This window comes from Leuresthes tenuis, unplaced genomic scaffold, assembly GCF_036924035.1.
Source record: "Leuresthes tenuis unplaced genomic scaffold, fLeuTen1.0.hap1 SCAF_2, whole genome shotgun sequence".
In the NCBI taxonomy this organism is placed as follows: Eukaryota; Metazoa; Chordata; class Actinopteri; order Atheriniformes; family Atherinopsidae; genus Leuresthes; species Leuresthes tenuis.
This window is the reverse complement of record NW_027325356.1, coordinates 14,155,082-14,181,217: the sequence shown is the minus strand read 5'-3', so window position 1 is coordinate 14,181,217 and position 26,136 is coordinate 14,155,082. Positions and strand designations below refer to the sequence as shown.

Below are 26,136 nucleotides of genomic sequence, written 5' to 3'. Positions count from 1 at the left end.
TTTAAAATCAATATTGTTTCTATCTTTCACCATGAGACAGCTGTTGGAATGGTGCTATTTATTATTAGTATAAGTAAAAGCTCTGTTGTTTATGAGCTATCGTACCCTATCAAAACACAGGACATTCTCCCTAACTGAGAGGAAATATGGGAAGACTTTTATGATGCAGGCCCTGATGTGTTTTGCAACAAATTAAGCAAATAGCGTCCCTTGACAAGACAGCAAGAAGTGCCTCGTGTCCTTTAATGTAGCAAGTAACATAAATCAAGACAAGAGACAATTCTGATAAAAACTAATTAGGCATTCATGCTCCAGGTTAAAGGGGTTTTAGTGTTATTCAAACAAATTCATTAATCATGATGTGCATGTCAGTGGAAGATATACAGACAGAAGTAAAACTGAGCTTAATGCTGACATTTTTGCTGAGGTTGCTAAAGCACAGAGGAAGATTAACTTAAAACTAAAGGCTCATCATATGTTATGGAGTATCATGAAGGTAATAACATTAAACACAGATTGAAAATGTAAGCGTGTCAGTGAAAAAACGAATAAAACAAAGCATAATTTCACCTTCCAGTCTGATTCATTTACCGCTGTAGAATACTGGGTAATGCCTTACTGTGTTTTAGAAACCTGTAGAATATGAAATACAGTCATTTGGTGTATAGGTCATGTTTTCCCATTTAAGTGCTTGCCTGGAAATTGTTGTCTTTTATACATTTTTCTATTAATTGCCTGTTAATAGGCATGGTGAGCATTTGCAACTGTATCCTCCATTCATTTTGAGATCGCATAACAGTTGAGCTTCATGCAAAAGAAGGACTGACAAAACAGCTCCAGACTGTCATGACAAGAATTCAGAAAAATCAAGCTTAAATACGTCTTACAGAACAATTGACTTGATGTTAGATGAGATGTCCCCATTCCACCACAAGTGTATTGGAACTGCTCAAGCTTGCAAAACATACTAAGAGAGGACAGTGAAAGAGGAGGTTTAGGGTGCTCGGAGCATGCCTGTGGCAAACCTCCGTCAGATATTGTTTGTGTTTAGTGCTCGCCGCCATGCAGAATTGATGAAGCACTCTGGAATGGTGCTATCGTTGCGACTGGGAAGAATCAGGGCATGGCAAAGACCGCATCCCTGCCTATCCTGTGCAAAGCTTTGGCCACTTCTGAAAGACATCCATTAGCTCAAGCCACAGGGCCCAACTCCTGCACACATCTGTGGTGACGTACATAAGTGTGTGTGTGTTAGTGCATGAGTAGAGAGAATAAAGAGAAAATGGGCAAAATAAATATGAAATTAAGACAGACAAGCAGGAAGAGGAAGGAGGAAGAAGATAGTGAAATGCATATCTTCTTTTATCTGTGAATGTTCACTCAGCCAAGCAGTAAGGTGATTGGCTGAAACACAGGATTAACTCTCACTCAGCAGGGCCATCAGTGCTGGTGGCTTGTTTGAAGCCTTAGGCGATTTCCAAATGCTTGATAGTGAAAATGCATGTTTGTTTTAACTGGGCGTGGAAGTGGTGTGGCAAGGAAAAGAACAATAGCAGAGGAATAAAGAATAAAAAAAGGAAAAAGAAGACAATGAGTAAGAAAAATGACCTCAAAGTCAAAAATACAAAGCATGAAGACAAAAGAGAAGGAACACAGCGACAGTGGAGGACAAACACACGCACACACATACATACACGCTTACACAGCTGATCTTCTTACACAGTCTTGGCTGTCTGTAGGCTAACCACAACCCTGCTCCCTGCAGTGCTGACCGCAAAGCAGTCAACAGAGGCACACTGGGCCTTATCCTGCATGACACGCTGGTCGATAATCATGCACACCACCGCATAGCACAACACCACTGTAACTGCGATACCCCTGCCTGCCTGCCTGCCTGCCTGCCTGCCTGCCTGCCTGCCTGCCTGCCTGCCTGCCTGCCTGCCTGCCTGCCTGCCTGCCTGCCTGTCTGCCTGCCTGCCTGCCTGCTCTGCCTGCTCTGCCTGCCCTGCCTGCCCTGCCTGCCCTGCCTGCCCTAGCTTAAGACTGAGCACTTAAACTAAAAAAAAATAGGGGCAGCATGAAAACTTAGACGATCTCCCATATATTGCATTACTCATACCCTTCATCTAAATCTAAAGTTGAAGTAGCCTATATTGTACTGAACCATACAATGTAGAGAGTATTTTCATATAATTTATTAGTTTGTTTAAAATCAAGCCCCTTTTTCCTCCAGCCTGCTAATTGAAATACAAAAAAAATACTTTAATTAAATAAGATTTTTGTTGGACAACATCTTCTCCAACAGAAATGATTTTTGTAAAATTAGGCTGACCTAAATGATATACAAAACCTGAACTTTACTAGTTTCAGATATTATTTTGACCATCAAAGGCAAATTATTATATTTTCTTTTCAAATTTAATGTAAATAGGAGTTAAGTGTAAATGATTTGAAAGGCATAAAACAGTAACAGCTGTAAAAATACAGTTATTCTTCACTTGAGTGTTTCTGAGCGACCAGCCTGAACCTGCCTGATTCCATCTCTTTTAATATGCAAATATACTAGATATATCACTGTATTATGTCACACACATAACATTAATTGTCAACTGCTCTTCAGTCATATAATTTGCATCCTTAACAAACTGGATAAAATATGATAACAAGCCTGAGATTGAAGTAAAGTGCAATTGAAAAACTCTGAACCTTTGCTAATCAACAACTGCTTCCATCTCTCACTTCTGCAATACCGTAAAAAGCAACCTGTGCTGTCCTCAGTTTTACCACCGCAATAAAGTGATCACCAACAACCAACCTCGCACTGCAACACAACGTCAAAGACAAACTGTCACACAAAGACGCTGACAACGCTCTTTTAGAGGTCCCACATCTGTATGGACGTTTTGTTAAAGAACATGCAATCAGTTTTTATCAGATATAAAGAAAAAAAATATAGGCATGCAAAAAAATTGAGTGATTGATGTGAAATTGTATTCAGAGGGCTGGAGGGACACTAAAATGTCTGAAAAAGAACGTGATACCACATTTATAATTTTCTTATTATGTTTAACACAGAAAAAAAGGAGAAGAAAACTTTTTAAGAGTAAATTTAGCTCGTTGGCGCATGTGGGTTTCAGTGCCAAATAGAGGTGATAGTGAAACTGTTTTCACTTACAACATTTATTAAAGATATAAGAGCATTAATATGGGTTGTCATTCAAATGAAGGTTAGAAAGGGTGCAACAATTATAATGTAGACTGAATAATTTGAGTGTTTCTATTATGTTTTGTGTGTGTTTTCGCAGCTCTGATTGTGAGGTGTTCTCATGAGGTAATAGCGCTGCTTATACTGGGCTGTTAGTCTTTCCTGTGTGTGGTGGACGAGCAGTGCAGAAGACCTCATCATTCGCTGTGAGACTTAACAAAAAACACGAGTGGATGCACCAAACTCAATCTGTGAATCTGGAAACTCAACAGCCCCACCTGCTGTTGTAAATGTGCACTGTCCCCAGGAATACTTTCACAGGTTTGCAAATGGACAATAAAAATGATTTTAAACTAAAATGATTGGCCATATTTGCTATATATACTATAATCAAAACTGCAGTCATTTAAATGTCATAGATTAAGCATCTAACATTAGAAGTGGACAAAGTAAGTTAAAGTAATAATAAGGTATAAGGTCTGTTTTGGTCCCTCTGACTTATATCTTGTTATATATACCATTTATTGATTATTACTATACAATTTCTAGTGTATAAGCAGCATGGTACTGTTGTAGCTGCTGGATGTGAAGCTACTTTGAACTACTTCATAAGCATAAGTTGAATACACAAAGAGGCCTCCTTTTTATTCTTCTTCTTCTACTTTTTAGATGAAAATTGGGTTATTTAACATAAACATTTATTCAAATGACATAATTTGGGAATTGTAGATAGAAGTAATCACTCAGTCAGTGTACTTCTTATCAACTCATGGCAAACTCAAAAGACTGTTTCTTTATATATTGTTCAAATCTTTACCTCCAATAGAACTATAAAATAGATGCTGAATAAATATAGGGGAGAAAAATAACAATGTTTCCTGTGAAATGTAGTAGCATGAAAACAAATGTTCTAAGTCCATCTATTTAAGATATGCTCAAACCTTAGAACAAAGGTAAGAATAAATGTGAAGGTATTTATTTATTCTTTGCCACTGTCTGGCTGCTGAAAAGTTTGTGGCAGAACCTTTGACTTTAAAACAGGGGACTGATGTAAAATCTCTAGCACTGTTTAAAGGTGAGTATGGCTGTTATAGTGCCATCCATTTTTGGAAAATAGTGTGAGCAGTCCTGCCAAAACTGAGATTAGTTTACTCAAAATATCTAAAATTATCTTATGAAGCAGTTTAAATGACTAAGACAGAGGTCAACACCTTAAGGTGGAACATACACACTCAAAGCCAAAGACAAAGAAACCTGATACCTTTTATCAGTTTGTCAAATAACAGGCTGCTTTTCTCTTTATAGCCCTTTAAACCTTCCAAACACAAACAAAGGAGAGTATGGGCAGGCCGACACACACTCACACACACACACACAATCCATTATCTTCTGCTAAGCAGACGCAGTCCAACAATGCACGACCCTACACACACAGCCACATTCTAAAAAAATCCATTTGTACTCTTTGAAGTCACAGAATAGCTTCGCAAAAATGGGAGCTGGTCCAAACAGAGCAGCCATATGTGCGGGCCCCCGTCTGAGCAGCCTCTGACTCCCCTTGTGGCCCGAATCAGAGGAGTGAAGCCAAGCAGAATCTCTGTCCTATGTCGGATGGATGAAACCACTTAGCAAATTAGCAGTCCTTTCTGCCTGGCTTTACAACACACACGTGTACTCTCAGTGCAAACATATACAGTAAAAGCACACGTACAGGTATGCGCAAGCACACACTTCTGCATACAAATACAGGCAGCATGGGGTGGTAAAAGGCCAGGTCTGGAGAGACCAAGAAACATGTAGAAGCTGGAGAGAAAGATGGTGTGAGGAGCAGGGGGAGTGAGAAACAAGAGGGGAGTATGAGGGCGGTGAGAAGAGAAGGGAGGATGATGACATCGGGAGAAGAGTGGAGGTGGGAAAACTGGGGTGAGAGAAAAATGGTCAATAGGTGTAGGAAAATAGAGCATATGAAAAACATCCACTGGTCATTGGGCACAACGGGGTAATATCCACATCCAGTCTCTTGAAGGAACTATGAGTGGGAAAGAGAGAAGAAAAGGATTAACAGGGAATGGCCTGAGGGATGCACCTCTTTATAAAGGTAAGCACAACGACACATCAGTTCAAATGTATGAACACACATGCATCCGGGCACTCACACGCAGTTTTTTCTATATGCAAACATACTTTTCACCAACACAAATTAATATGTTCGACATCTTCACATAAGCAGGCATCCATGCACATTTTAAGGTCATCAAAGAAACAGAAACATGGTCATGATTGCATTATGTGACATCCATGCTAATCAAATATTTATACAAAGAAAAAAGAAATCTATACAAACATGGATACTAATCATGTGTGTGCACACATGTTCCCATGCTGCATTTATCCCAGTGTCCAGAGAAGCACATCAGGGAATAACGGACACATGAGGATCAAACTGATTAAGGCCAGAGTTCTTAGCCACAGTAGTGAGGATTAAGGCAGCTAATAAATGTTTCATTCAAAGCCAGATGTAGATCAAACGTGAGAAAGACCCCCAGCTCGCTGCTCTTAGTGTGATTGTCTTTCTTCTCCTCTTCCACAGCTTTCAGCTGTTGGACTTCAACTATATTGTGACAAGCACTACTGATTGTCTCACTAGCAACTACAGGCCCTGCCCTTGTGCCTACACATCATTAGCTCTCCATCTGTCAGCTTCCTAACAGGTTCCCACTAATGTGGCCAAGGACTCACTTGCATTCCAATCCAACTGGCATCAGAAGTCAACCAAGTACTGTGCAGTGTTTTTCACTTCAAAACCTCTCTGAATGGATTTTCAATCCTCGGTCTTTTACTTCTCTCCTCTCTTTCATCTATACCTTATCACTTTCCCTCTTACATATTCTTTGTCCAGCCTCTCCTGCTTCTCTTTCTCTCCACTTCTCATCCACTTTTAACCTTTCCACTCCACTCCTCTCACCCCCACCTCTTCATCTCCTCAGACTTGTTCCCCAAAGTATCTGGTGCGATTCAGGACTGGTGCTAGTGGTCAACAGGGGATTAGCAAGAATGGAAGAAACAAAATGTGTGAAAACCAGTAAAGTCACACACTCTGCAGGCCAGAGGTTTGCACACGCAGACAGAGAGGCACAGATATCTCACACATGTGCAAGCAACCAGCCACAAAGTCTTCCTGTCATCACATAGTCTAGGCTCGCACTACTGAGTGGAATCAAAGTCAATAAGTATTGCGTGTGCTCCAACTGAAGTAATCAGCCAACTTTCTGTAAAATAAAGCAAAATTGAATAAAATGTAAAACATAAAGTTGCCTGTATATGAATGCATGGATGGTAGGCTGTAGAAGCAAATGGAAGCAACAGTGACACTGGTCTCAGCAAATGGGCTGTGCGGGTAACTCTATCTGTGGAGGGGGAATACAGCAGTGGTTGGGTAATGGAAAGGTCATTTAGCCAATCCCCCAGGTAGGGGGGCTGGTCTGACACGGCTCGTTTGTCACAGTTCAATAACTGCCACTCCGGGGAGTGTGAGGGAGAGACAAAAAATGAGTGAGAGAAGGGTAGGAAGTGTGTGCGTGTGTGTGTGTGTGTGCTGTAACCCTGCTGTATGAGAGTGTGTTCAGCCCCTGGAAGCACAGCTGATTCCCAGGGCTTGTCCCTCCATTTGAGGCCTCAAACAGGGTCAGAGCGAAGGCCAAGCACCACGGATCCAGACATCTCGATGAGAAAACTTGTAAGCCTTGGCCTGGAAGGATTCTTTTTGCTCTAAGTGGTAGATGTTCAGTTTTCCAAGTGGGAATTGTTACTCTCTTCCTGAACCAGAATAATGGCTAGCTTTAGTCTGAGACCTTTGATCAAGTAGCAGAATGGAAATAAATTCTAGGAGAAGACTGCACATCGAACTAAAGAAAAGGCTGTATACAATAAAACTACTTTCATAAAGCATAAAGCACTACATAGCTGTATAAATGTCCATTTATTGGAAGTAGTCCCTAAAGGATAAATAAATAATTTAAAAATAAAGTTAAGATATTGTTATTCAGTCACAGAAAACATTTTGGAGATTGACTGTAATGATAAAAAGACGATAAATTGATAAAAAACATTTGTCAAGCTGCCGTAATATATGCAGAATTACAGTTTCATCATATAAAAAAAAGTACATAACCACAAAACAAATAAAAACACTTAGGCAGACCAAGTGCCATTATTCTCAGTTAGCTGTATTGATTTGTGCTGTCCCTTTAACATGTTGTTAGGTGTGTGACAGAATGATCCCGCGGCTTTGTGAGAGGGCCAAAGATTTTCACACGTCTCATTGAGCGACTGGTGAGAGACACCAGTCTGTCCTTCTCCTCACTTTGAAAATCAATAATAAGCTTCAACGTGCTCGTCCATGTGTCTCCCTGAGAGATGCCCGAGGCACAGATTTGCGTAGAGCTGAGCTGGACTGCGAGATTTGGGATATCATGTCCAACCCCCCTGAAGAGATTTAATAACTGCTGAATCTGTGCAATAGATGCGTTTGATCCCAATAATACACACCGTGATAATGCCCATGTTTTATAAGTGTTTATGTCCTCCCCTTGTGGTCATCACAGGAAACTATAAAACAACAGACAGAATCTAGGAATGTAACCATTTCCAGAAATACTGTCAAAAAGATAGATAACTCATCCTGATGATCATATATTATTCCAAATCATGTGATGCCATTTCATTTTTGTAACTCACTTGTTAAGATCCAGTTAAAATAACTAGTGAGTCTATAAAAGACAAACAACTGTAGAATAATAAAATGATAAAGTAAAATATCACTGTAATCAAATTAGAATCATGCAGTCATAATCAGTGTACAACATAGTCACTGTAAAAGCTATCAAGCAACTGCTTAGCCATCAGCCATCAATCACAGAGTTACTCGCAGCATGAACTGTATGACTGATACCTTCTTGTATCCCTCATTAAGAGTTTCTCACTCTTAATGATCAAACCAGTGCAATATTGTAAATATTGTAAATTAGACAATTGCAGACACGTGGAACCACAACGCATCCTTTAAACAACACATGCAGCCTTATCATTGAAATGATAGTGAAAGAGGACCTCTCTCTCTCTCTCTCTCTCTCTCTCTCTCTCTCTCTCTCTCTCTCTCTCTCTCTCAGATAGAAGGCTGAGCCACTGAGTTGACTGTGGTAAGTGACATCATGGGACAGAAACTCTTCCTCATTCAGAATGACTCACCAACGTTTGGCCACTTAAGGTTTTAAACTCGTTTTACTTGGCTTAGTGTCACACAGCCATCAGCTTTCCTTATTTTGTGAGTACACAGTTCTTTCTGCAGAAAGACATCTTTAAGTGAAGGCCAAAGTGAGGCAGGAACAACTGAGATGTCCCCTCTGATGTTTAAAGATGCCTTCTGGGTGAGTCTTTTTTTAAGGTCTAGTGTCATGCTGAAGTTGTTCTTGCTCAAAATTTAGAAAGTATTTGCATTTTATACCTTCTCTTAAGGTGTTTACGTTGAACTCACAAGATCAATAAACCCCAATCTGATTTAGATATATTGTGCAAGATATTTAAGAAATTAAACATAGGAGATTCAAACTGTTGTATCGTTTTCACTGCAGTATACAGTTCCTTGTATAACCATACACCATTTACAGTTCAAAGATAAGCGGTCATACTGATATCAAATCAAAAAGCATATGTAAAGACAGTTTAAAGTGGCATAATACAGTTGTTCAAGAGTCAAAATCTAAAGACAGGTTGAAGAAGTAGCGTCTTTGCTGCTTTGTAAGAATTTGCTATTTTTGCATAGCCCAATTGTTAGTTCTGCATTTTAACACCCAGTGACTCCAAGAGCAACTCAAGGACATGTAATAGTTTCTGGGCTCTTTCTGCTTTTTACTGCAGCATTTCTTTGTGGGTTCTCTATTCCTTCTTAATGCAGGGGTCAGATTTCACCTGTCATGCCGGCTATGATGCTGTGATCCAGAGGTTACGAGACGGGAGGCAGATGTGCAAAGATGTGGAGGAGCTTTTGAAGATGAGGTTGTATTTCAGTAGCAGAAACCAAAAATGGAACATTAAAACAGCCAAGTTAGTAAAATGATCAAAGCGACGTATGTCTAATTTAATTGACTGCTGTCTTGTTATCACCGTGACACAAATAAATATAATGTAACTATAAATAGTATGTCCACCCACAGAATTACTTTCTTTGCAAAAGACTGAAGCTACTTGAGCCTTTGTTTAAACAGCATCAATCAACAATTTGAGACTCAGTTCATAATATCTTCTAATCACTTTCCATGAAACTTTCATGAAACTCAGTAGGTTGACAATTTTAGGGCAGATTATCGAATCAGCCACTGATTTTGGCTGCTTAATACTGATGTTCTAGCTTGTGGAAAACAGACAGTGTTTCTTCAAAGAGCAAATCTTTTGAAGTCTCAGTGGTAACAAAGTGAAACCTGCTTTTTATGTAAGCATGCTAGATAAAGAATCGTTATGACTCATTTGTTTGGACTGTAACATGCTGCACATTACAGTTCAGTTTAATACTTTAATACAGAGAATACAAATGCTAGAATCCATAGTGATGTGTGTGCCTGTCCATGCCGTGCAGGGCCCTAGCAGAGGAGAAGTATGGAAAGGAACTGATGACTATTGCTCGGAAAGCTGGAGGAAACATGGAGATCAGGTGAAAAATATCACTTCATATTCAAAGTTTAGCAGTATGCGTTCAACTTTAGGTACTGTATAGACAGAATGTGGAGAAAGTATATATTATGAAGTACTGCCCATACCCACATAAAAAATAGTTCAATAAATAAATGGACTAATTTGTCAAAGTAGTTTGAGCTGGGTTTAGATTTTGTAGCAGTCCGCGCCTCTGACTCACATTCTTTTCAGAGTCAAAAGTCAGAGGAAACACATGTCTGTGAGGCACTGTGAGAAACTGTGTTTGTCTGTGGGGGGGTGCGTGACAAGTGTGAGGCTCTCTTATCAGCGTACAGTATCTGTTGTCTCTTTCATCCTTAAGCATAAAAGAAACTATCGGTCCAATACTAAGGGGATCCTTGGTGAAACAAGTATCTTTTTTACTGTAAAAAAGCTGGGGTGCAGTGTCAGCTTGACAGGGCATGGATCTCCTTGCTGTCTTTGAATGATCTAGTAATAAAATAAAACAGTTTGTTGTTTTTCACCCAATCAAATTACATTCAACCATGATTGTGTTTTGTTTTTCCAGCACTTTGAGAGCATCCTTCGAACAATTAAAAACCCGTAAGTCCATTTGCTCTCCAGAAAGATCTAGCCAAAGTTGTGCTTATGTGTCAAGTGGTTCATTTTGCTGTTTGGAATCTTCTGGTTGCAGAAATTGAGAACATTGGGAACTTTCACATCCAATTATCTGATATATTGAAAGAGGAGGTGAAAAAGATTGAGACTTTCAGAGAACGTCAGAAAGAGCAGAGAAAAAAGGTACTGGGTAATTTGTGTTGCTTAGCGACTGACTTGCTGCACACAAATACAGGAGCGATAGATTTTCATGCTCCAGAAAAAATAATGAGAGTTTCTTGTTATACACTTATTATTGCTGTAATTATGTGCAACTAATACAGTGAATGTCTAATGGTTATAACTGCAGTTACCAGTTTACTAGTTTAACTTCATGAGACTGATAATGTTAATTCAGATTACTTGCTTTTATCAGGTCAGAGACAAAAAACTGATCACTCTTGTGAATTCCTTCTATTCGTAGTTTGAAAGCATCATGGAGAAGGTTCAAAAGAAAAAGATGTCTTTGTTCAAGAAGACTATGGAGGTAAGACACTGGCATAGTTTCTCAATGTATGAAACCGTTAAGTCATACAAAAGTCCTTTGGCTGACTGTGATGACGTATGCATAAGGATGATGGTCATCAGCAATATGCATCAATAATAAATCTGATATAAGAATTTGATTGAAAAAAATAAGTGTTGTTTCTGTTTTTTGGAGTAACTTGTATTCCATGCTTTCTGTTTCTCTTTCTGACAGTCTAAAAAGAACTATGAGGTGAAATGCAAGGAGGCTGATGAGGCAGAGCAGGGGGCTGAGAAAACAAGCGCGTCAACCAAAAACTCTGAAAAGGTACAGTAAGTATACTATACGAGTCAGCTCTCTAAAACAGCTCACTGTTCCATCTAACATTTAGTTAGGGGTCTTCTAAAAATTCCTTTTTCAAGAGTCCAAGAGTGGCAGCAGCTCATCAGCATACACACAATAACTAAGTATTTAAATTAATTTAAAAAAAATACACCCTTTCAAGCTATGCCACAAATCTGCCACCCCACAGCTCACTTCTGTTGAAATCTAAGTTGAGAGAAAGGCGGGACTTTTCTGAAGTTGCGCAACAGTTAGCATGCGGAACAGAAGTATGTTCATGTGCTGCAATGACATCCTCTTTCATCTTCTTTAAAGCACATTTAATCTCACCATATTTTGCCAATTTACATTTCAGTCTATTCAGCTTGTGTTACATCACACTTGTATGCAACTTCCTGTAATGATATTTGTTTCACAGGTGCGTCACAAGACTAAACAATACAGACAAGCAGCCAATGAAGCGGGTATGCCTCAGAGACCCTATTTTTTATGTGCAAACCTTTATAATTTACAGTATTTTTTAACACAACTGCTGCTTATTTGTTCAAAGAAAACTTTTGTCTCTAAATTTCCCTTTTAACTGGCACTGAGAATGACACTCTATTCTCTCACAGAGATGCTGTACTTGAACAACATTGATCAACTAGAAATTGTTCGCCAAGACTGGGAAGAGACACACAAAAGCACATGCGAGGTACTGCTGACAGAAAATTGCTGTTAACATCTCTCTAACCTAAGCATAACCCAGAATGAGAGCGTCTACATCTATACCAACCTCAAACCACAACCCTTGACAATACACAAACCTTGTACTGCTGACCAGAGAGGAAGTATACTTCATGTTTCATAGCAAGAGCCAAAAATAGAAGGACTTATTCACTCCCAGGCAAAAACATATCATTACCCACAGGTTCTGTTAAATGCTTTTGCGGAAAACTCTTGTGCAATCATTGTCAGTGCTGACCATACTGTCAGTGTGTCTCTGCTGATACTGATTCACTCAAACCTCATTATTAACAAGTTTTTTTTTTCTTTGTTCTTTTCTTTTCTTTTTATTTTAGGTGTTCCAGCAACTGGAGGGAGATCGTATTGACATGCTCAGGTGTGCTCTCTGGGACCACTGCAATCATTTCTCCATCCAGTGTGTCAAAGATGATGAGGTAAGGTCTTTTTTTTTTTCTTTTAGCATCTTATAAAGATTCCTATTTAATTAGGACACAATTATGATGGTTAAAACAAAACATGTTGTGTGACTGTATATATTTAGACTGAAACAACTTTCATACATGCTCATTAACTTTGTCTTTCTTTTTTAAACTGTTTTTAAAATGAAAGACTAACCACTAAACTATTTGTACAGTTGACCTAGCTAGTTGAGCTATACAGGAAGACTCTGACTCTAATTTGCTCCTCTTTAGCTTTATGAGGAGGTGAGGAAGCTTCTGGAAAAGTGTGACATTACCACAGACAACAACTGTTTCATAGAAATGAAAATCACAAGTTCGAGGCCACCAGGTGAGTTTTCATAGAGGCTTTTTTCTTCTTAAGAATAGGATTTAGAGTGCAACTCAAATTTGACCCTTTCTCTTTCAAATGACACTAAGGCCAAAAGCAAAACTTGACTTTTCCAAATGAGCCGCTTCACTTTTCTCCTCACAGAGCCCATAGTGTTTGAAAGCTACTACCAAACTGGGATGACAAGGAGCAGCAACGGTCAAGCTAATTTTTCAAAGGAAAACAGTACAAGAAGGTGCGCCACAAGTATTATGAGGAAGAACTGAGAGGAGACAGCTTTGGGAACCCTTAAACAGCCAGTGATTAAAAGAGGACACACAGCAGGGCCAAACTGTTGCAGCAGTAACAGAGATGAGATTGTCTTTTCCTGGTTCCTGACTAATTTAATTAAATAAAGAGCTTTTTCTTTTTACCATAACAAGAAGGAATAACATTGAGCAGTTATTTAGACTAATTTGTTTTCTGAATCAGTGGAAACCATTGTGAGTATCTCTCTTTATCTAAATCACACAGGTGTTCTGACCCTCTAGTCAGAAGCTCTGTGAGCGTCAACATCGACAGTCCTAAAAGCCCACGATCAGCAATAGCATCTATTGGAGAGTGTAAGTACTAGAACTGCTCACACTGATGTTCTGATAACAATACCTTTCACAAAGATCTGCATCTGAATATATCAGACGATGGCTGATTGCACTGATATATCTTGGAAAAAGCTGGTTCTGCTTGTACCTTTTATAGAGGGTTGTGCTCCCAGTGGATCTTTGTGATACAAATGTAGATTCAGGTGTGAAATTGTGCTTGAATATAGTCTTTTTTTTTGTCGGGGGGGGTTTAGAAAATTCTGCCGGAAATTCAGCGTCTAAAAGGGAAGTATTCAAGTGGGGTTTATAAAACCACAGCGCAACTGGCAATTGTTTTCATGCAGCTGAAATAGGCTATGCAAGTCATCGACTGGAGCAAACGTTACTCGTAGTTATATGTTACAAATGAATGAGATTTGCAAGTGCTTTATACACACTGCAAACGACTTCCAAACTGTAGCCAGAATTTGTAATTTCCTGCTTTGGTTCTGTTTTCAGATGAGACGTCAGATGGTGGATATGCACCCCTACCAGGCGTTCAGCAAGAAGGATCACCGGCCACAGCTCCAGCTGATAAACTGCGCTATGTTGTGCTTTATGAATACACTGCACGGGTAAATCCACAGCTTCTGGTCCAATTTAAACATGACAAAGACAAAACCAAGTTTTGTCAAAGACAAAATTCTCACCATTTAAAAAGACGAAGCAGTTACTTTTGAAGTAATCAACATTTACCATTTTTCACATTGACTGAGCAGGAAGAGGATGAACTGTCTGTGAGCAGGGGGGACGTGGTCCGAGTGCTGCAACAAGGAGAGGATGGCTGGTGGACAGTGGAGAGGAACGAGCTCAGTGGACTGGTGCCAGGAAACTATCTGGGCAAAATTTGAACATGCATGCACAGGCACACACCATCCATACACAAGCACAGTCATGCTTGCCAGCTAGTCAGTTAGGATTAGATCATTTTTACATTAATTTCAAGAAGGCCTACAGTGATCCCAGCTACAACCCCTATTTGTCCAGCCCTAAACTTGAGCAATTACCATCGATTGTGTGGATTTATTTAACAGTGGCATACTTTTTGTACACTAAAAGGGAAGCAGGTTGGCTGTGAAAAACACATCACTTGTCTTCACAAGTCAAAAAGCACATTCACCAAACATACAAAACACACACCCCTGCCGACAGATACACAGCAACAGACACATTTGTCTCAGGCTTCGTGGATAATTGCTTTACAATTATGACAAACAACTTGAACCAAATTCAACTGTCCATCCATCAATTTTCTACACCTCTTTGAACATGTAAACTCCACACAGAAAGGTCCGAGCCGGGATTCAAACCAGGAACCTTCTTGCTGAGCGGCTAACCACCACACCACTGTGCAGACCCTACTTTTAATAGTAGTAGATGTTTTTTTTTCATTTTTAGACCTGAATTCAAACTTAGTGTTACTCTTGGGGAAGGATAGTTGAGCAACTTGGTTGTTAAATGAAAAATGATCAACCATCTTCCTGACCTCATATCTGCTCCACTGCCTATTTACACAACAGTCTTTTTCAGAGCAACTTGTGAGTTTCAGTGCGTTGTGTGATAGTCAGAAATAGATTGCTGTTTTGTCACCTCCTGTACTATATGTGTTATGCGGAAGCCTTAAGTTTTTCTCTCTATATAATACAGTACATGAAGTCTGACAGATATGAAGAAAGGTAAACTCGCATCTTACTAACAGCAGTTTGATGAATAAACAAAAAATGTTTCAGATGCTTTTAGCTATTAATAGTAATTAGTAGAAAAACTTGCATTAGACTAATGAAAAGCAGAAATGAGAGGATTTATAATAATATAATATATAATAATAATATAAAATAGAGATAATAAAGATTTACAGTTGTCAGAATTTGCCATTCTCGTTGTTTTCTTACATTCTGTTCTATTCTTAAAAACATGTGGCTAAATGCATGTCCATCCATTCATTTTCCATCCCTGCTGTATCAAATTCAGGGTTGCAGGAGGGCTGGAGTCTGCACCAGCCACCACTGGGTTTACCAACTATTGACTTTGTCTGGGTAGCATGCTGTGAGGTGGGGCAGTCAGAGGTGTGACGTTCTGCATCTCGCATGTCTGCTGGCAACAGAGTGTTTTCAATGACTCTTTGGTAGTCCATCGGTCACCATGGTTGCAGCTGATGATAAAAAAATAAATATTTAAGGCTATTTTATCAATTTTCAATGGAAGGCACAGCTATGTTTAAATGTGTAATATATAGTTTTATTTGACCAATCAAGTAGCAAACGGATGACATATTTACCCTTTTACAATGCAACAAAGATCAACTTACAATTAAAATAGTCCAGTTTAAATGTACGACTTTATTTGTCTCCTGTCTGTTCTTCATTCAAACACAGCTTTGCTTCGTATTATTCCTGCAGCACTAGCTAAACGTCTATGGGTCAATTTAGCGGTTCAAAAATATTAAAAACGGAGCACAATTTCACAAATAAGTATAAAATAATGTGTCGTAGTTCTTTGCATCAGGTTTCTAACTAACAAACTAAACCGAGGGAATTCTGAGACTCTGACAAACTGCATCTACTAGTACAAGTCTTCGGGTAACATCGAGAATAAATCTTACTAATGGCACTGGAGACTAAAAGGTTGATTCACAATTTATACTGTAGACTGGCAACGCCTCACCAGTGAAGCCTGATTCAGAGAACATCCACACCAAAATAGAAAGTACATTACTCACGACCTGAACAGTTGAATATCTACCAAAGATTGCTAAAGGAAAACAAAAGATCAGCATAAAACATATAAAACAAACAAAAAGGATGCACTTTGTTCCATGACTGTCTTTTTGTCTTTGAAGCCTATATTAAACACTGAATATACTGTTCTAACAGCTGAGATGAAAAAGCTTGGATCTGGACTATAATAAAAAGGTCTCTAATATTCACAAAGTCTGGTCAAAACAGGATTTAAGGAATAGTGTACATGTTTACATGCTGTTCAGCATAACGTATGCATCTAAACAACAATTAAGTGTCTTCAGAGCTCCGGTCATAGTGCAAACTTGCACACAGAGTAAACGCATTCTATACAACATTACCCACGTATCTTCATACAGAAGCTCCGAATTATGGTTCATCATCCTCACTGAAGATTAACACAAATTTCATGAAACCACACTTAAATGAGAAAAACATATCTGCAACAGTGATGTCAATTAGCCACATACAACTTTGGCTTTTATATGTTGATTAGTATTTGTAAGAAAAGTGAAACATTTGAAGTAACAGTAACTTAGAGAGCATGTCAATAAATAAATGGTTTTCCCCGTTGAAGCCCCTGCTTCACCCAAACCACATCATCAGTGTTCGCTACTTTATCATGAGTTGTGCGAGGTGAGCTTGAGCTTATGAAACTACAGCTGAAATCTACTGTGAACATGTCCTGTGACGCTCTTGTTGATTTTCCGGGTGCTTGTGCTGGCCGGCTGCATCCTTCATGCATAGCTGTTGGTCGTGACCAGCAGCTCGTACGCTGGATCGTGGCTCCTCCTGCACAGCACCACGCAGGCACAGAGCATGCCCAGCATCTGTAGGCAAACACACAAAGTTCATTTGTTGAGCCTCTTTTCCTCTCAGCAAACTTGGTGAGCAAACTGATCAAAAGACAACTAAACAGAACGCAAGCTGTATTTTAAAACAGTATTCAGAGCAGCAGGGACCAGAAAACATTTATTAAGGATCATTCGGTTAGTCCACAATACCATAACAAGACACAGCACTGTGTAACAAGTATTTAAATTTGTTCTATCATACAGGATGCAAGGTGTGCTCTGATCACTGGTGAAAGATTAAGTGATCCATCATGGCAAAAGAACAAGAAAATAGCTGTCTCTGTTTTATTTTCATAGACATCACTTCATCTTTATCATGCACCCAATAAACAGATCTAACTTGATTCAAACACAGTACTGAAGTTGCGTGTCTTATTTGCAATGAGGCAAGGTTGAATATAATGTAAAGATAATCTAAATAGCCCCTGAAAGAGATAACCTGCGTATCAAATTCCAAAATGACCTTTGTGCTCACTTCAAAATAACCGCTTAAACTATACGAGTAGATCTTAGGACTTTCTATTTTTCAGGCTTGTGCCACTTACCTGTATTGATGCAAAAGTTAATGCAGCCCATATGACATACATCATAATCTCCTTCAGTTTCTTCACAACAAGAGCTTCACAACCCTACAACAGAAGAGAAATGGCCACTGTATGGGTTTCATTGGTGCAAACACATTCCTAACAGTGCATGATGCATTGAAAACATGATCAGAGGCCATGGCACGGTTCAAGTCTGAGTCACTGATTCCACTACAGAAAAATACAGGCGTTACAGCTACATTTTCTGTGCGTACCTCTTGGTAGAGATCTGCTGGCCGAGTCAGAGTGCCTGTGCAGTTGCTGATGTTGGGCTGACAGCAGCTGACAGGGACACTGTTGTTCTTGGATTCTTTAAACCAGCGGGTGTTCCTCCAGTCAGAGTAGTTGTGGATACCACAGCAGTGAAGCTGGGGGCAGAGTAATCAAGAATGTTGAGAGACAATCTTCAACTTTTGGGAAACGAATATCGAATAAAACCTAAAATATATTCACAAATAACTGATGAAGTCATGAAAACAAATGGAAATGCAACTCAACTTTGGCTGACATTTTTCCTCACCTGTCTCTGCACATAATCAATAGCACGGCTGGGAGCATCAGTGTTGGGGCCGCTGTATTCGTTGTAAACCTTCTGGATGGAATGATTGACCTCATCTTCCACCTGCAAGATATAATGAGCTGCAGTTACTTCCCTGTTCCTTAACAGCTATTTTAACAAATTATCTCTACATTTCTTCAACCTACATTTCATATTTAGACAAAGACATGTCATTTTTTAAATTTTTTTTCCCCCCATTCTGCAACTGCAGGAAATGTCCTCTTTGACACACTGAAACTGACTGAAGCGCAGACAGGCCAGCGTTTACCTTAGCTCTGTATATGTAGCCGAGCACCACCACCACACACTCTGTCACAAATACCAACAGGAGAATTGCGGCAAACTGAAATGAAATGAATAACATCAGCACATTAGTCCAGTCTGAATAACACAACAACTTTATCTATTCATTTATTTCGTCGATAATTATTTATTTATCCTGTCACTTTTGTTGACGAGCTGTTCTTGAGCTGTTCAAGATCCACTCCTAATGTCCTTCTTTAACCCAAAAATCAGTGAGAGGTTTATGTGCAGCACCTTTATTACTTAAATCAGACAGATTTGTTTTTCCCACAACAACTGGAGGCAAAAGTTGTGACAATAAGACTGTAACCTCACGTCATGTCTTATAGATTTGTCTATTGAATCTGAAGCTTCATTTTAACTGTTGGAGAACTTTTAAGGGCCTGGCAGAAAAACAACAGATTATCACAACAGCATTAGCAATTTTCAGTGCAGGCTGCTGTTTTATGACAAACCTGTAAACTGTCATTCAAATTGATCAGCATTTTTTCTTTTTTTTTTTCTTTGTGAGTATGAAACAGATATATATAATCCATGTCCACTGCATTCTGTTAATTTCAAGTCAAAGTAGTCGACACTCACTGTTGCCAAACCACAGGAGCTTTCGCGTATTGTTGCGCAGCAGCCAATCAAGCCAATGATGAAAAGGAGAGTTCCTACAGCTATGATTACAATAGCTGGAACCAGAGTGTACACGTCTTCAAAGAAGTGGTCGTAGTCATCATATGTGATGAACACGTAAGCTCCAATGTAGCATAAAATCCCAGCCGCAGCCTGCAGAGACAAAGAAAGACAGAGGAGTCAGAGGCAGACAGAAACACAGTGAAAATTAAACAGTCCTGCCGATACTCTGCCTCACTTCATGTCAGAGGAGGAATTTTGCTCTGAATACAGAGACACAAGAGAACTGGAAATAAATAAATGAACAAAGAGTTTATCAAAAATATGTGTTTTTAAAAACTTCAAGAGTCAAACCTCCTGAAAAGCATTTAGAGCTCAGTTTATCACTCTCTGTGCCATTATCTGAATCCATCTCTGCTGCTCTGATAATCTAATAATGCGTTGTGACTCAGACAAAGCTGGAGGTGAAGTCAGCTGTCGCTACCTGACGACTGATGCATTACATCATCTCTCTGACCTGTGAGCAGCATCCACTCCAGGCTCGCTTCAGCTAGTTACCCAAACAACGTCGGTATTACAGTTAACGTCGATGCACTTCCCACTGAATACAAAAATCACAATATGTCCGCCGATATCCCGCCTCATGCGGCAAATCTTCTATCGCGAAACTGCAGACTGCAGCGCATCTCTGGCGCAGTCTGCTAGCTTGCTAATGCTCTCCATCCCTGGCCTCGCAGGGATGCTGCACATTGTTCAAACATCTTTCGTTTTCTTACCCAAAATATGAGATTTAGGAAAACCAAGACGGTTTTGGATGACGTGATGCCACACTGTCCCATTTTGTCGTGAGTACTCATATGAAAAACAGGTAATATCTTTAATAAAAAAAATTCGGTGCACCTGCACCTTTGCTGTTAAAATAATAAAATGGCTTCGTTCTGCCCCACTGTGCAGATTCCTCTGGGCTCGGCCAATGAAATCACCGTAAAGAACAAGATTAAGGTCACGTGGTTCTTGTGACGTCACCGGTCAAAACAAACAGTTTGAGGATTATTTGAACATTGAAGTTTGAAACAATTATAGCATTATAGGCCACATCTTTTTTGTAAAGGTTTTTAAGGTAAATTCTGGGTCCTTTTTTTTTTTTTTTTACTATTGCTGCCAAAAATCCATGGTCATGGTTTTTAATTTGCTCATTTTGAACACCCCATTAAAATTAAACGACAATGCCATACTGCGCAAATAATACAGCTCAGACAGTTGTTGAAAAGGACTGCATGGCGACAATAATGGCTGAACATATGCATATATAGGGGATTTATTTATACTCTAATTCCTGTTTTTAGTGACGAAATGAGTCTGTGTCTTCACAGCCGGAGTTCAGTGCACAACAATGAAGTGTGTGGAATCTGTCAGTGGTGCGCTTGGGCAGCCTCCAAGATTAAGCCTATTTATTTTTGCACGAAAAGTGCATGTATGTTTGACCAATTATAACTGGAATTTACTGAAAACCAAGCTGCTTCAGCTATTCTCTTACCTAATCTGACTCTTGAGATTCTACAGCTATGTCCTTTCCAGTCCATCTTTAAACCACTTCAAATATATGATATTGAATAATTATTTCACTGTGAGCGGAGTTCCCCTGTAGGTGTGTGGGTTTGTGCTGCTCAGGCAGCTGCTGAGAGTAGTTTTAAAATAAAACCATGCTAGATATTTTTGAAATTAATATATAAGTCAGACAATCTGTGGCTAAGTCATGCTACGTTTCTGATCCACTCATAGAAAAGAAGATAGTATAATGTTTGGACAGATAACATCTTATTAATCTTATTAATTTCAGCTCTTGCTTGCAGGTTGTTTAATGGTGTAAAAATTGTCACACAGTAAGTAAGAAAATGCCATGTCTATACAACATGCAGCATATTTGCAATAAACTCCAAAGCAGAGAACAATATGATTTACAAACTGTATCTGCCTGTTCATCATCCGTATCAGGTTGGCACAAAAACTAACAAGGTAACTATTGCATATCATATGATTAGTTTTAGTATTCTATAATTATTCTGCAACACCCCTGTTTTGGACCCCAGATAAAACTGGTAGGAGGCGTCTGGACCGGGATGTCGTTGTAGTGGAGGTTGTTGTGCCAGAGGGTGGCAGTGTACCATTGCTTGTTTCACACTGGTAGACAACGTGTGAGGTGGAGATTTAGGATAAGCAGTTGGTTAGAAGGCCCTACAACCATAGGATGATTCTTATTACATCTACATTAATTTTTCAGGTGTTCAGTCTGAGGCCGGAACAGATTTATAGGCAGTGCACCCACACAGTTTGTTGTTGAATATGAATGAAGGTAAGACAAGCATGTGCTCCTCTTGTGTGTTTCCTATGAGCGCAAGATGGATTACTCAATTGAAAATGAGTTGTGGTACTCAATCAGTAATGACTTGAACTGGCGCCCAAAGCTTTGGTTTTATTGAGTGAAAGCATGCCACATCTGTCTCTGTCAGCTTTTGGTGTTCTAACTTAAACAGAGTGGAACTTACAAACTCCAGAAGAAGCTCAGGCTACCGATGTAGATGTAATATACATTCTGAATTATGCATCAAGTTTACCTGTTGGCTATCATGTGAGTCATTACAAAAACAGGACAGAAAAAAAAAGAGAAGACAAGAGCATATGCAGGGAGACAAAACCAGGCTCACAGACATAAGTCTTTAACTTTGGATCTTGATGTGTTATCTTCCATTTTGAATACATCAGAAGCATAAAATTGTTTATATGTAGCTTATGAAATTTATAGATATTTGACTCACAAAACTGATGGTTATTCTAATTCATTCCTATAACTGAATACAAATCTAGTATATGCCAGCAGTATGGTCGCAATTCACTCAAAAGACAAAGATAAGAAATAATTATCAAACACCTGTGTTCACAAGTAGATCAAGTTTATCTGGCTAACAGCTGTACTGATGCATATAAGACACCATCTGTTTGTTCAAAATTAACAATAAAATGTCTTTTCACCCAATGATTAAATTGCAGACAAACAAATCTGTTTAGGATATGCTCTCATTATAACAAATGACTTACACTTACAGTTAATTAACATGTGAAAAACCTGTCACTGCAACAAGAAACAACGTGCATGCCAGTCCAATTTGAGCATGCAAATGACATTAAATTACCACCTTAAAGTTACTTAGCTTTGCGTTTGCACTGAAGGTCATTTACTCTACGAGCAAAGAATGTGTGTGGGGTCTGATCCCACCAGCATTTTAATATGTTCGGTATTTGCTGACAAGCAGTTTACAAATACTGTATTTGTAATTAGAATATGCTACTGTTTTTTTCTAATTATGGCTGTGGCTTTGAGCTCAGGGCAAATCATTACCACTTTGTCAGAAAAAAATCATATAGTTTAGATCAGACGACATTTTTATAGAAATTTTATTTAGGTGATAATCCTTCACTAAAATCCTATCAGACACTTGTGTGTGCTTGTCTGTAATATTGCTTCTGTCTGGATGACACTGCACCTGTTGATTAAGGAAATAAGATATTATCAGCTGTTATTATCAAATGTCCAATTTAATCTCCTCTAATTGAGGCTATCTGCAACAGCTGTTAATTATATGCATCTGCTATTGTTTATTCACTACAACCTTTAACAGATTCTACGATTAGAAAATGATGAAATTTAGTTTTAAATTCTAATCCCATATTCTCCAATTATTCCAATCACAACATTGCAATGAATAAGAGTCCTCTTAGAAGAAAATGCATACGTTAAACTAAACATCAAAGTAATTTGATAAAGATCATTTCCAAATGTATGTAGGCTTATCTTTGATATAAACCTCAGCACAGTCCACGCTGATACTGTCTGAAAGAACCTGATACCTATTCATTTAGAGGAAATAAGTGAATCTAAACACTATTACACTTAATCGTTAGAAGATTTAACGATTTAATTTCTGTGCATGACTGAAAATATCTTTCCTGGAATTTAAAGCGATCCTTTACTTGGCAAGCGAGAATTCTCTTTTGAGAGGCGACACTGACTTATTCATTTGTGTAGGATGACAGAAATAAGGATTACTCGATAAATCTGAGCAGGTAAAAGCATAAAGCATTTTTATCAGCAACAGGGAAAATTCAAAGTAAACAGAGGGCATAGATATGCTAAACCGAACCTTTGATTCCCACCGATGTGAGGAAGTACACACGTCATTTGTGTGGTAACAGCACCTTCCTCAGCAGTTAACAATCAGCATGTTGAGAGCTACAAATTTCAGTAACACACACAATATGTATCCAATAAATTATTGGACCAACATATAAAAACTGACTTTGCACCAGATTCGGTTTGAAAATAAACTGTGTAGGATTGAACTGTTCACAACAGTTAATACAGATAGACACAACTTGTGTTTATGTGTGTGAAGATGAACAAGGCCCCACTTCTCCCCTCTGAAAAAATAAGTTTCGATGTAAGATTCAATTCTTTCCACTGAGCTCCTGTAACTTACTGGGAAGTCTATTTTATCTAATTGCACCCAATTTTCCCTCCCATTCACCTTTTTTTTTAAACACTGTCCACCTGAGAATTCCAGAATTTCCATTTTGTTGCTTGGTAAAAAATTACTTTTGGACAAGTGCTGACCAAGACTTTGGCCTGTTTCATAAAAGCTTGGAAGAAATATATTATTTCATGTTTGTGTGCTCGAAATTCTCCCGATTTCTAACAGTTAATGTTGGCAAATTACAAAACCCCTCTCAGTGTAACACATTACAATTTAACAGCACCACAGCTACAGCCTCCAAAAATGTACAACTGAATACACTCTTCTATAAAAAGTGTTTCAGAAGAAACTCCTCAATGCTGTTGAAGAGTGCTGTTAAACTTCAATGCTTTATACTCCCAACTGAGAATGGTCTTATTGCTAATTCCCTGCATCACTTAAAGAGCTGCACATACAGGGCCACACAAAACGATTCTTAAGTCTCTAACTCTAAAAGTGTGTTTGAGTCTGAGTTCTGCAACCCTTTATCACACACCATGCACTGCTTTAGACAAGGAGCACATTTCACTTTTTAAAATGACAACAAGCAACAGACAGAGCATTGTGGGAGAGACACTGAAACAGCACACGCATTTCTAATAGAACAGATTAGCCCGAGGCAAAGAAGTTGCATGGACCATTTCATTTTTCTTCTATTGATTGAAAGCACAGTTCATACCTTCATATATAGGACACAAAAAGTAAAGAAGATATCGATTTAAAGTTGAAACACTCAGCATTCTATGAAATGGGATTTATGTAAGCTGCCTACATTTGTATTTATATAAGGGCTATTTTGAAAACTTTTACAAAGGGGGGGGGGTCTTGCTCATCATGAACAATCAAATGTTTCTTTTATGGGATCATAGATGAGAGAAGGTCATTTCATGCCTTGGTAGAGAAAAGTTAAGTTAGTGTAAAGACAAATATTGCCTGTGGGATACAATTGCATAAAGTGTCTTCTGTTTATTTCAGACCCTTGGCAACCTATGCGCTGTTGCTGTGATCCTTTGTCCCACAAGAGAAAGAAACTGATGATTTAACTTTCACTTTAGGAGCGTCCAGACATGAGCAGTTTTAGTAAAGTTTTATTCCCAGTGTCATTCAGAGATATTTAGTTACCAGAAGAACCCCAGAGCTGAAGCCACAGGGTATCCTGAGCTTCTGGTTGCAGTATGGGGTAAAGTGTCACTAAAACAACATAACTGTGAGGGCGATGACATATCACATCAGTCAACACATTGCAAATAATCATTTTTATTCAATACAAATAGCTTAACTTAAGGAACAATAACACCTTGTGCAATATATACATGAATTGGAAAAAGCAGTGGTCTATTGCAAATGGAACATTAGTTATGACAGCTGCAGTAAAATGTGATGAACAGGAATCTAGACTGTATCTGATCCATTTATTTTAACCCATGAGGCCTGGTGACCTCAAACCTGTGTCCATGCGTTTTCATCCTCCGCGTCACTTTCTGTTTTGGATGTAGTTTTCTAAAATCTTCATCAACAAGTCCGCCTCCTGAAACAGAGTGGATGAAATTGAACCAAAAATAAAGAATGACCATTTCTGAAAATGTATGTCAAATTTGGATTGCGAAAACGTGGTTTTCACCTGATTTTTCGAGCGTCTCTGTTGTGTGTCCGCCTGCGTTTGCAAGGCTACACGAAGAAACTCTTGGAAAAGCTCCCCGAGCGCCGTCTGCTCTGCGGGAAGACTGACTTCCAGTGCATCGACAGCCTGGTCTTCAGGTGAGGGCAGCAGAGGGGCATCCATCACACTCTTCTTACCCATGAAATGTCCTGCCAAACCAAAGCAAACGCTCATTAATTCTGACTTATTTCAATATGGCTGAAAATTGGATAAAAAGCTTATAAGGACATGACAATCCAAACGCGATACTGTTATAACTAACCTAACAGAACATACTGATAAAGTTTAAAAAAAACAAACAAACAAAAAAAAAAACAGTTTCTTACCTGTAGCCCAAAGATTGCCTCTTGGATTCACCTTGATTTTTGCAACTTTATTCCTGAGCTCAGTCAAGTCGAAACTAACTGAAGCGGTCAAAGACACGAAAGAAAACAAGACAAGGTATGTAAATACGCCAAAAAGGCAAATATTACTCAATGTGAGTCCTCTCATCTCTGCGCGAGGTGACGAGCTGTTCTGCAGGGCGCAAATTTCCAAGTGTCTCCTGTGAGTGTTGGACTGCTCAGACGGATCCTGCTTTTATAGGCTATCCTGACTGGGGTGGGCTCCGATTATGCAGCGTTTTTTATTCAGTCAGCCTGCTGCGTAAATTGGGATCAAATCAGCTGACTCTGGCTGCGTCTGGTTGTGCGTAATTTAAGTTCCAAACGAGAGTTCGCCACCCCCAGAAAACGTGCTTCTCAATAAGATAATTAAT

General features: G+C 39.0%; 3 protein-coding genes across 3 annotated transcripts; 1 reads left to right on the top strand and 2 right to left on the bottom strand.

Moving 5' to 3' along the window:
- Window positions 1-8,433: 8,433 nt before the first annotated feature.
- Window positions 8,434-15,290, top strand: LOC140301698 (proline-serine-threonine phosphatase-interacting protein 1-like). Its single transcript, XM_072380285.1, has 15 exons — window positions 8,434-8,631; window positions 9,159-9,259; window positions 9,837-9,911; window positions 10,461-10,495; window positions 10,587-10,693; window positions 10,974-11,036; window positions 11,250-11,342; window positions 11,776-11,821; window positions 11,972-12,051; window positions 12,419-12,517; window positions 12,776-12,872; window positions 13,017-13,107; window positions 13,386-13,474; window positions 13,952-14,067; window positions 14,212-15,290. Exons 1-15 carry the CDS (start codon window positions 8,599-8,601, stop codon window positions 14,341-14,343), a joined length of 1,257 nt encoding a protein of 418 aa, XP_072236386.1. The 5' UTR covers window positions 8,434-8,598; the 3' UTR covers window positions 14,344-15,290.
- A 521-nt stretch (window positions 15,291-15,811) lies between these two features.
- Window positions 15,812-20,100, bottom strand: tspan3b (tetraspanin 3b). Its single transcript, XM_072380284.1, has 7 exons — window positions 19,928-20,100; window positions 19,113-19,304; window positions 18,496-18,570; window positions 18,189-18,290; window positions 17,884-18,036; window positions 17,630-17,713; window positions 15,812-17,060 (listed from the first exon to the last, which is right to left on the bottom strand). Exons 1-7 carry the CDS (start codon window positions 20,006-20,008, stop codon window positions 16,968-16,970), a joined length of 780 nt encoding a protein of 259 aa, XP_072236385.1. The 5' UTR covers window positions 20,009-20,100; the 3' UTR covers window positions 15,812-16,967.
- Window positions 20,101-24,998: 4,898 nt separating this feature from the next.
- nmbb (neuromedin Bb) lies at window positions 24,999-25,911 on the bottom strand. The gene is made up of 3 exons (XM_072381217.1): window positions 25,706-25,911; window positions 25,341-25,528; window positions 24,999-25,247 (listed from the first exon to the last, which is right to left on the bottom strand). The coding sequence occupies exons 1-3, from the start codon at window positions 25,869-25,871 to the stop codon at window positions 25,194-25,196; spliced, it is 408 nt and encodes a 135-aa protein (XP_072237318.1). The 5' UTR covers window positions 25,872-25,911; the 3' UTR covers window positions 24,999-25,193.
- Between the last annotated feature and the right edge of the window lie 225 nt (window positions 25,912-26,136).

Coding starts and splice junctions, on each gene's coding strand:
- LOC140301698 (XM_072380285.1), top strand. CDS start 8,599: ATGTCCCCTCTGATGTTTAAAGATGCCTTCTGG. Junction 13,108..13,385: donor AAGGAAAACAGTACAAGAAG/GTGCGCCACAAG, acceptor TAAATCACACAG/GTGTTCTGACCCTCTAGTCA. Junction 13,475..13,951: donor AATAGCATCTATTGGAGAGT/GTAAGTACTAGA, acceptor TTCTGTTTTCAG/ATGAGACGTCAGATGGTGGA.
- tspan3b (XM_072380284.1), bottom strand. CDS start 20,008: ATGAGTACTCACGACAAAATGGGACAGTGTGGCATCACGTCATCCAAA. Junction 19,305..19,927: donor TCCTAAATCTCATATTTTGG/GTAAGAAAACGA, acceptor TTGTCTCTGCAG/GCTGCGGCTGGGATTTTATG. Junction 18,291..18,495: donor GCTACATATACAGAGCTAAG/GTAAACGCTGGC, acceptor TATATCTTGCAG/GTGGAAGATGAGGTCAATCA.
- nmbb (XM_072381217.1), bottom strand. CDS start 25,871: ATGAGAGGACTCACATTGAGTAATATTTGCCTTTTTGGCGTATTTACA. Junction 25,529..25,705: donor AGGCAATCTTTGGGCTACAG/GTAAGAAACTGT, acceptor TTGGTTTGGCAG/GACATTTCATGGGTAAGAAG. Junction 25,248..25,340: donor AGAGACGCTCGAAAAATCAG/GTGAAAACCACG, acceptor ACTCTGTTTCAG/GAGGCGGACTTGTTGATGAA.